The sequence below is a fragment of the Leishmania panamensis genome, assembly GCF_000755165.1.
Source record: "Leishmania panamensis strain MHOM/PA/94/PSC-1 chromosome 15 sequence".
Taxonomy (NCBI): Eukaryota; Euglenozoa; class Kinetoplastea; order Trypanosomatida; family Trypanosomatidae; genus Leishmania; species Leishmania panamensis.
Window position 1 is genome coordinate 305,842 of NC_025860.1, and position 10,916 is coordinate 316,757.

General features: G+C 59.7%; 1 protein-coding gene across 1 annotated transcript; it reads left to right on the forward strand.

Annotated features, from left to right (window-relative positions):
* Positions 1–3,167: 3,167 nt before the first annotated feature.
* ABCA7 (ABC transporter, putative) lies at positions 3,168–10,685 on the forward strand (the record flags this gene model as incomplete). Its single annotated transcript, XM_010699147.1, has 1 exon — positions 3,168–10,685. One exon carries the CDS (start codon positions 3,168–3,170, stop codon positions 10,683–10,685), a length of 7,518 nt encoding a protein of 2,505 aa, XP_010697449.1.
* Between the last annotated feature and the right edge of the window lie 231 nt (positions 10,686–10,916).

Genomic DNA, 10,916 nt, shown 5'->3' on the forward strand with positions numbered 1-10,916 from the left:
CACGCCCTCTTTCTCCCCCCTCCCCCTGCCAAGCACCCTCCGCAACGGACGATTCTGACATGCGCTCTTCAGCGATGGCGCTCCTGGTCCAGACGGGGCCGGGCCCAGTCGAATTCGCCTGGTCGGACCCAAACCGGAGTCCCCGTGCCCGGGCTGGCGCAATAAGGCCGGGATAGCGTCCCTCACAGATCTCAACGAGGACTGCACAGGTGCCCAGCAGCATCCCATCTCCCTGGGCCAATGAGGCCACAGAAGGCGGTCTTTTCACATCGAAATCTTTCGCCGGAACGAGTCAAGCCTCTGCTTCCTCCGCCAAACCATGGGCGCTGGGGAGTGTTGTATATGCATGCGCTCAGTGGCAGAGTTCAGCGCAGACGCTTCTCCGAGGCTCTGAACAAGCATCAGACAGCAGCTTCCAACGCCTGCTGCGAGCAAAGCAATCACCTATCGTGAGACGAGCTCCAGGGCATCGGGAACCATCAGGAACTTACTCCTCTCGACAAGCTGTAGCGCGAGTGTCTCCACACCGAGGACGACCCACAGGCGCTCTTCAAATCGTTCACAGAAGCCTCCGAGAAGCCTAGGAGGAGCGCCCCCCCCCCCCAGGCCGACGGTGTTGCTCTCGGCCAAGTGGCGCAGAGAGTTGGGTCGCGAGTCAACCGCATTGAAGCGCGGCGAAACGGCCAACAAGCCGGATGCCCATCGCCAAACCGCTCATTTGTCGGAAACTCTCGATGCTCCGTTGGGCGGGGGTAGGGAAACCGTGGCCCCGACGTTGCCGCATGTGGCATCCTCTCCTCAAGGGTGACGAGGCCGTTGCGCACCTGAGGACGCGGATTTACCAGACGATGAAGGCCAAGTTTTTCAAGTCAGGAGGATGCACCATGTGGTGTGTTCTCATCAACTTCTCCACTTCCTACGGCATCGCATTCACCCCGACATCAAGGACAGAGTAGATCCCTTAAGCGCGGCGCTTGACCTCTTCTTGACTCCAACGCGGCATGAACGGGGCTTTGCTCTCGGCTCCCCTCGGGCTGAAGCCGAGGCCCTGATGGACCCGACTGCTCACGCCTTCTACCACGACCAGGAATGCCGCCAGCGAGTTTCTGCGTTGCTCCCAGTACCGATGAGCGAGTCGCCTCTCCACACCTACGGGGTTTGCCACAGCCCTGTTTGGCCACAAAGTACAACCCGTTTCTCTGGGAGAGAGAACGGGTGCACAACTAGGAAGCGACTCAGCCCGGAGCATGGCAGTGGAGCAACTCGAGCGCCTCATCGGGCGATTATGGTTTGCTGCGCACGTCGTGATGATTCCAGCGCATACGTTTCGGTGGCTCCTGAGGGCGACACGGCGACGCTTCGCCAGGTGGGGTCACACAAGGCCTCACTTCAGGGGGTCACTTGCAAGCCAGCCGACCGGCCAATGGGCAAAGCAAAAGTGACGTGAATGGCACGCGCTGGCCTGCAAAACGAAACAAACCACACGTGATTCACTTGTTGCCAACGTCTACGGCCATGCTCGACCTCAACACTGAGGCCAGTCTGGGGACCTAAGGAGATACCACGTGTGTCAATCGACGCACAAAGCAAACTGCTGTGATGAGATCACGCTTAAGAGAGGAAGGAAGGGGGAGTCCACCCCCTGCTGACAACATCAATGCGGCAGAGCTTCGGACCGCTGCGTGTGCTTCTGAGTCTGTATCCCCTTCTCTTTCTCCGGGCGCAGAGCCCCATCCACATGTGGATGAAACCTCCGCGGTTTTCGCGCCTTGCAAGGGTCTCTCTCGGAGTCATGCAAGTCATACCGAAGTCAATCAAAGCCCAGTCAATCTCTCGCTGAGGTGATCTCGACCAGCTGTAGAGAATCCGCTGAGAATCAGGTCGACAGGCCTCGTTCGTGACCCCGCCTACCGAAGCGACAAGGGGTTGGCGAGGTAGGAAATCCGGACGAATGGGTGATCCAGCGCTTTTGTGAGTACCAAACCCCAACATACTTTGCGTACCGTACCTCAACATCACCTTGAGTCATGCAGCTCGGTGTCAGCGGCCCGATCGCGCCCACGCCCTCCGTATGGGATTGTCCGAGTGTGCGTATGCCACTGGTGACGGAGCTCGTTTCTCCCTCCTCTCTACACTTTCCCTCCCCCTCCCTCTCCCTCTCCCTGCCCCTTTATATTCTTCAGAGTGGCGAGGAAATGAAAGTGTCCAGACACGCACCCACACACCCATAACGAGGGAGGGCGCGAGAGAGAGCGATCTGCATTTTACACGCAGACACACACGCACACACACACACGCTTCCCGCCTCTCTTCCATCTTGTTATATTCATTGATGAGATTTTCCTCGCTTGCACTGCCCCTTCCCCCCCTTCTCTCCCCCTCTCTGCGTGTGGGTGTGTGCTCGCATCCGCCGCTTACCTGACAACACTTCGACGCCGAAAGTCCGCCAGTCGACTGCAGAACACAAAGGAGAAAGCAAAGTTCTGTTCTTGGACCTCGCGTTAAAACGTCTGCCTCCTCCCTCTCCCTCCCTTCCTCCCTGGTTCACGAAGCGCTGGTGCTGTCTCGGTGTGTATTGCCTGGGACTTCTCCTGTTAATTTGCTTATTCTCTTGGGGGACTGGTGCTGATCCAGAGGCTCAACTAGGCTCCTTTCTTCTTTGATATTACTCTCTCTCTCGTCTCTCTCCCCACACCGGTATCTCGAGTACAGCCCTTCTCCTCTGCAGGCTTCCATCTGCAGAGAATCCTCTACGCAACCAGACCACCAACGGCACGACGCAGTCGATGAGCAAGGGCAACAGCGATATAATCCCTCGCCAGGGTGATGGAGGCGCGAAGACTGGCGCAACAGCCTTGCCAGCTCCAGCCCCACAAGTTCCATCATTCCCTCCGCTACACGCCTATGTTTTCCCGGCAGTGCGGAGGCACGCCTCGCCATCCACGCCATCGAATAGCAGTAACAACGAGGACATGTTTGGATCCAAGGCACTCACGCCTGTTGCCATCGTGACACAGCAACCACCGGCTGCTGCGGAACGCCGCGAGCCACAAGTTCGCTTCTCTCTGCCACCGGAGCCGAGCCTAGAGTCGCACTCGACGGGGCCGAGCGAAGGGGCGGAAAACTGTCCTGACTGCGATCCTGTGTTGATAAGCTATGGGAGTGAGATGCAACGCAAGCTCTCCGCGTCTGCAGCTCAGCTGGAGCCGTACAGCATGATCACCCAGACCGGCGGCGTGCGCATCTCGCGGTGCACGCAGGTCCTGGCGCTGCTCCAGCGCACCAGGCGGCAGTACCTGCGCCAGAAGCTGATAATGACCGCCGAGGTCGTTTCTCCGCTGCTCTTTGTCCTTCTCCTTATCATCCTGGACGTTGCCTTTGGAGTCGATTCCATCCCTGAGACCATCTTCACAGCCACCACCCTCTACAGCTACCAGCTGAGCTCGAAGGACTACAGGACATACCTGTGCTACAATGACACGACGCGACCAATCAAGGGCCTGGACTTGTGTGCCCACGTCGACTTCCCATACGTGTGCGACGGCGACGAGTCGGACATTCCAGTGTATGGGCTGTGCTACCTTAGCACCTTCGTCACCCCCGCCGCGGTGGTGAAGCAGTACGTCGACTCGTTTATGGGGATCCTCATTGCGCTTCCGTCCCTCGACTCGATCATCGTGCACCAGTGGATGGCCAAGAAGGCTGGCCTGGCCAAGGACTCCCGTTCCCGCACCGCCCTGGCGGCGCTCTCGAGCGTCGGCATCGCCGTGTCCTCCGCGACTCGTTTCGACTCCATCTCGCACTCGGGCCTCCTTTACTTCGCCCCCGCTGCAAAGGTGCCGGCGGCACTGATTGAATACTTTCAAAGCCACTCCGCTATGTTTGAGTACGTCTACGGCGGCGTCTTTGACACAGTCGCAGAGGCGCAGGCAGCCATAAAAGTCAACAGTGCAGATGAGTTGCGCAGTTCCACCTGGGGCCTCATCATTGTCAACGACATTACAGATGGCTTTGATGTGCAAGTCCAGCTGCATAGCTCCGCGTTGCCGTCGCTGTCACTGCCGACGGTATCGCTGGAGTTTCGCGGAGGCTTCACGTACGACGGTACTGACATGTTCCTCGCTTCTGGCTTCCTGTCACTGCAACAGGTGATGTACACATACTTTTACCAGAGCAAGGCTCAGGCAGGAACGCTAGCCAACCTTAACAGCGGCGCAGTCAACCCGTACACGCTCAAGGAGATCTACCCCGTTATCGCCTCCTACCCCTCCATCGCTTCGGAGACGCCGTACCTGCTCTCGCTCTCCCCCTCCCTCGTCGCCTTCGTGGTGGTGTTGTCCTTCCTCTACCCCTTCGCTCAGGTGACAAAGCGCGTTGTGCTGGAGAAGGAGCTGTGCATTCAGGAATCCATATGTATTATGGGACTGAAGCGCTCCTCCTGGTGGATACATTTTCTTCTGGTCATCTTCTTCGAGTACGCACTCATCTCGATTCTGCTGACAGCTCTCCTGTGCGCCGTCATTGCGCCGCGCTCAAACCCCTTCGCCGTCTTCGTTATCCTGTTCGTGTACTGCCTCACCCTGATCCCGCTGTGCGGCCTCGTCTCTGCCTTCTTCAGTCGTGCTCGCATGGCGGCGCTGATGTCGCCGCTGGTCTATTTTGTCCTCTCAATCCCAGTCTTCGCCATGGGCGCAGCGAACCGCGTCACCGTCATCGGCCTGTCGGTTTTCTCTCCGAACGCACTCGCCTCGCTCCTGAAGGTGGTCTTCACCGTCGAGGCGGGAGGCGGCTTTCACATGGCCCACTTCCAAAGCCCCTACTTCAACCCCGAGCCGTACCTTATCATGGTCATTCTCGCGTGCGACTGTGTTCTTTACCTACTCCTCATGCTCTACCTCGATGCCGTGCTGCCACGGGAGTGGGGCACCCCCAGGCACCCGCTCTTCTTTATTTTCGAGCTGTGGGCGCAACTGAAGAGCGCCTACGGCTGCAGTAAGCGTATCCTCAGTAGGTATCAGTATGGAAGTGCATCTCAGCCTTCAGCTGGTACGGCGGCCACGTCAAGGACGCTAGATGCAGTGACAGTAACCAGGGAGCAGCTCGAGAGCGGCAAGATGGGTGGCGATGTCACTGCTGCGCTGGCCCTCGACCACAGTGCAAGTGGGAACTCCCCGACTGGCGATGAGAAGGATGTCAGCGTTTGCATCAATCACCTCTGCAAGTACTTCAAGCGCAACGGTAAGCGCTTTGCGGCGGTGGATAACGTATCGTGGAAGATGTATCGTGGTGAAATCGCCGTGTTGCTGGGGCCGAACGGTTCTGGCAAATCAACGACGATCAAGATGATCACCGGCATGCTGGCCCCCGACAGCGGCGAATGCTTCATCGAAGGCTACTCGATGACTCGGCATGTGGCTGAAGCGCGGCGAGAGATCGGTTACTGCCCACAGCACAACATCCTGTGGCCTGACCTGACCTGTCGCGAGCACCTCGAGTTCTACGGCAAGATCAAGGGGCTGCGCGGAGCTGAGCTGGAGGACGCTGTCGTGGATGTTCTCCGTGCCGTCGATCTCGAGGAAAAGATGGACGCCATTCCGATGCTCATGTCAGGTGGCCAGAAGAGGAAACTGTCCGTCGCGATCGCCTTTGTGGGCCGCAACCGTGTCGTTTTCCTCGATGAGCCAACCGCTGGCATGGACGCGGCTGCGCGACGCCACACGTGGTCCCTTCTGCGCGCCATGACCCGGTACCACACGATTCTCCTGACGACGCACTACATGGACGAGGCGGACCTGCTTGGTGACAACATCGCCATTGTGGCGGAGGGCGCGCTGCAGTGCGCGGGCAGCACGGCGCTCCTGCGCCAGTATGCGGGGGTTGGCTACACGCTTCGCTTCGATCTCACTCCCGTCTTGACGCAGGGGTATGACGATGCGGCCCGGCAAGCCAAGGCTGCCGCAGTGTGGGCTGAGCTCCATCAACTGGTCATTTCGCATCTCCCCGATTCCACCCTGGTGCTGCAGACAGATGCAGAAGTAGAGTACGAGCTGCGACTCAGCACCGATGCACGCCTGACAGAGCTTTTGAAGGATATGGAGTCACGCGGCAACCGGCAGCTACATATCCGCAGCTACGCGCTGCGGGCGCCGACGCTGGAGGATGTTTTCCTGCGCGTCATCGAGCACCAGATCGCACCGCCTTCACAGGTGGCAGTGGAGCGGGCATCGGACGAGGCGCCGGCACGCGAGCAGTTCGGTGGCGGCAAAGACGGTGAGAACGATGGTCAGAAAACTAATGTGCGAGCATTTGGCGCACCGAACGCTAGCGGCAGCACCGATAAGCCCAGAAGTCCAGTCGCCATTGTCGCGTGCTCGACGTCTTCTCCGTTGAATCGCCGCATGTCGCGCGCCTCGCTGCGCTACCTCAACAACAAATCGACGCTGAACTACGGCACCAACGCGAGGCCCAGCGCTAGCGACGAGGACCCCATCGCCGACTTTGCGGCTTCGAGTCCAATACAACGCTGGGCACCAAGCAGCATTTTGGGCGCGAGGGCGATAGCTGCCGCTGAACCCGATGGCGGCAATGCGACTAACGCACGCCTCGCCGGTATCGCCAAGAACACTAATGCGAGCGTCACGGAGAAGCAGCAACATCAGTCCCAGGGAAACACCACAACGGTTATCTCAGATGGCGTCATCTCTGAAGTGGCCATAGAAGTGGCTTGCGTGAACCGTCCAGGCAGAGTGTCCTGCCCACCGCTCTCAGGGGCCATGTTGAGCAAAAGCCCCAGGCAAACCGTCCCTGTCTCCGCCTCCACCGCAGCTGTAGTACCAGAGATGGGCTGGAATGCCTGCAACAAGGCCCTCTTCTACAAGTACGCCACCGACCGTCACCTCGACCAGGTCTGGGCGGTACAGCACACGTCGCAGCGCTGGCGCCTGTGGGGGCTGCAGCTGCGTGGTATGATATACAAGCGCTTCCTCTGCGCCATCCGAGACCCACGCATGCAGTTTTTTCAGATCGTCTGCCCGGTCTTTTGCACCCTCTTGGCGATGTCGCTGCAGCTGGTGAAGGGCGGCAATGGAGGGACGCTGCACCTCTCTCCCTCGGCTTTCGGCGTGCAGTCGGCGATGCAGGTGTCGGGGTGCACAAACTACATGGGCGATGTGGCACACATGCACACATATGGGCACAACTTTAGCGAGGTGTCTTTTAGTAATCCCAACTTCGTCAATTCCACGGACATGTCCACAGAGCTGCTCGACACGTGGCTCACTCATAGCCGCAATCGCTTCATGAGCCTGCAGTGCGGCGACCCCTACATAGAGCTGTACCTGACCCTCTTCTATCCCCATGTCATCGGCACGCGGCAGGTCAACACGCTCCTGTACAACACCTCCTCGCGCAACAGTCTTCCGATAGCGATGCACATGACTCACGCGCTGGCATACTTAGGCGCCCTCGGCACGAGCGCTGATGCGGCCGCAGCCACCTACACGATGAGCTTGACTGGACTGCCGCAGGACGCAAAGACGACGCAGACAGCAAACACCATTCCCAGCATTCTCATTGGCGTCATCGTGCTGATCCCGTTCACCTTTCTGCCTGCTAACCCGGTGGCGTGGGTGGTGAAGGAGTACGAGTCGCGCGCGCGGCACCTGCAGAATGTTTCGGGGCTCTTCTACCTCGTTTACTGGCTTGGCAACTTCCTGTTCGACTTCACCGCCTACGTCGTGTCCATGATCTTCATCATCGTCATCTTTGCCATCTTCCAGCGCTCGGAGTACATTGGCTATGAAACGATCGGGGCCACCATTACCGCCTTCGCCATTTATGGTGTTTGCTATTGCTGCTTCTCCTACATGGTGAGCTTTGCCTTTACCGAGCACACAACGGCGCAGATTTTCGTGCTGGGTGTGAGCTTCATCACGGGCTTCCTGTGCGTTATGCTGGTGTTCATGTTGAGCCTGCTCGACAAAACGCTCTCGGCGTCGAACTCGCTGCGATGGATCTTCCGCCTGCTGCCGCCCTACTCCATTGGTGAGGTGATCCTCAACCTGGCGCTGCTGGAGCAGAAGAAGATGACGGACCCGTCGTTGACGGCGTGGAGCATGTCCATCACGGTCTGGCCTGACATCTACATGGCCATCGAGGCCCCAATCTTCGCCGCCATCACGCTGCTCTGGGATCACCCCAACCGGCGCGCGGTCATCGACCAGATTCGTGTTTGGTGGGCCGCGCAGTGCTGCCGCTGCTCCGGTGGGAGGCGGCGCTGGCCACATCGCACGCAAAAGGAGGACCAACAAGGCCAGCAGGCGACAATGCCCGGCGCGGCTGTCGCCATACCCACTGTGGCAGCAGCGGGTGACACCAACGCCTCACTTCAAAGCGCTATGTTGCCCATTCTGCGAAGCCACAGCAATGGCTCTCTGACGTTCAGGGGCAAGGAGACGGCAGCGGTGGCGGCCACAGAGTCAAAAGTGTTGCTGCAAAGCCTCCCGCTACAGGCCAGCGTCGTCGTCCCTACCGCACATTCTTCTCCACACAAGCGACAGGAGGAGGAGGAGCAGCTAGCGGCGCACGCGGCCTCACTCCCGGTTGGCGCTCAGAACAGCGGCGATGCATTGTCCATGACGCTGATTGCTGAAGCGGACGCAAACGTAGGAAGCGGTGTCGTAGGGTCAACTGAGGCCACGTTGATGGGTATTACAAGGGCACAGCAGAGTCCACAACAGCTGACGAGTGGTCGGCCCATGAGCAAGCGCACGAACGGCGCCACGCAGCCTGCGCCGCCCCAGATGGTCTACCCGCCTCCATGGTGGCACAAGGCGGAGGTGCTACGGCGGGGCGAGGAGGACAGCGACGTCGAGGAGGAACGCTGCGCCGTCTACCAAGCCGAGCGGCAGCAACTCGCCGAACAGGAACGACCGTTCATCAGCGCTGCCTCGCCGCGCCCCCACTCACGCGGCCCAAGCCACCAACGACAGATCGAACCGACGGTGGAGTCGTGTGATGTGGTTCGTGTTGTCGATCTCTGCAAGGTCTACAAGGCGCCGCGCAAGGTGGCAGTGAGTGCGCTGACGTTCAGTGTCATGCCCGGTGAGGTATTCGGCTTCCTCGGCACCAACGGCGCCGGCAAGAGCTCTGTCTTGTCCATCATCACACAGGAGCAGCAGCCGACGAGCGGCCGCGCCTATGTGTGCGGCAACGACGTGGTGCGCTCGAGCCGGCGCGCAGCTGAGTGTCTTGGGTACAGCCCGCAGTTCGATGCGTGTCTCGACCTTCTCACCGTGACGGAGCACCTGCGTCTCTACGCCATGGTGCACGGTGTGCCCGTCGGACAGCTGGACAACCTCGTCACCAGCCTCCTGGCCACCTGCAACCTCACGCAGTATCGTCATGTCTCTCCCAGCCAGCTCTCGGGCGGCAACCGGCGAAAACTGAGCGTGGCCATCGCGCTGATCGGGGCACCCAAAGTGTTGTGCCTGGACGAACCAAGCTCCGGAATGGACCCGCTGGCGCGGCACCTGCTCTGGCGTCTTCTGGATCGCGTCTCTCGCAAGTGCTCCATCATTCTCACGACACACCACCTGGAGGAAGTGGAAGCCCTCGCGGACTGCGTCGGTATCATGGTAGACGGTGGTCTACGCTGCTTCGGCGACCTGCCACACCTGAAGCACAAGTACGCCCGAAACGCCTATGAGCTGACGCTGCGCGTTTCGCCGGCGGCGCGTCGGAGCGCGCAGAAACGCCGTGAAGAGCAGTATCAGCGCGCCACAGCGGAGGACGGCGTCTCACCTGTGACGAACTGCCAACGTTCAAACGCAAGTAGTCCGCACGGCCTGAGCAGCAACAACCAGAGCAACACGATCAACTCCGCGCTGGGTCGTCGCATGTCCACCTCCTACGCCGGCAACGACCTCATCGACACCTCCGATGACATCTTTCAGTTCATGCTCAAGACGTTCCCATCGGCGCTGCTCATCGACACCTTCAACAACGAGCGGTACATCTACACTCTGCCGGCGACCCGCGACGTGGCGGACGCCATGCAGCAGCTCCTGCAGGAGCAGCGAAGTCAGAGCAGTATGCCGTTTGCGCAGACCCCATTAGCCAACGCGGAGTATGCCGGTCGCCGCAGCACTGCCAATGCGGTCCAAAGTTCCCCGCCGATTGTGCGCCTATCAGAGGTGTTTGAGACACTGCGGGCCGCTCAGGGGGAGCTGGGTGTCACGGAGTACAGCGTGTCGCAAGTGTCGCTCGAGCAGGTGTTCCTGCGCGTGTGTAACGCCGGGGAAGCGGTCAAGCGGGACCGCCACCGCAACCACCCCATCCCTGCCGCCCAGTCTGGTCAGTCTACAACCTTCGTCGTCAACCCAAACACATCCGGCGGCGTGACTCCTCATGGCCCTCTGCCGCAGCGACATGGGACCTGCGCGACTTTCATGGCGCAGAGCTCGGCTGCATCGATGAGTGAGGGCGGTGCGTCGCCGTCACAGCGTCTGTTGAGCATACCGTTGTACAGTGGCCTTCCTGGTGGCGCGGTGTCGCCTCGTGGGACCTTCGCCGAGTACCGCCGTCAACGCGCCCTGTGTCGACTTCGCACTGAAGCGGCTGAGCCGCACTTCACCCCGTCGAAGCAGCGCCAGATGGTACAGCCTGATCACGAGAGCACGCCCTGAGACGAAGAGAGAAGCGCGTGTGATGGGCAATGGCTGATAATACGCTTATAGCCTAAGAATATATATACATATGTGTGTGTGTACCTCTCTCCCTCTCTCTCTCTGCCTGTGTGTACAGCGCGTCACTTTATGGTTGTGGCTCCTTTCTTTGTTGATTCCCTATATCGCCGTGTGTGTGTGTGTGTGTGTGTGTGTGTGTGTGTGTGTGTGTGTGTGTGTGTGTCGTTCGTT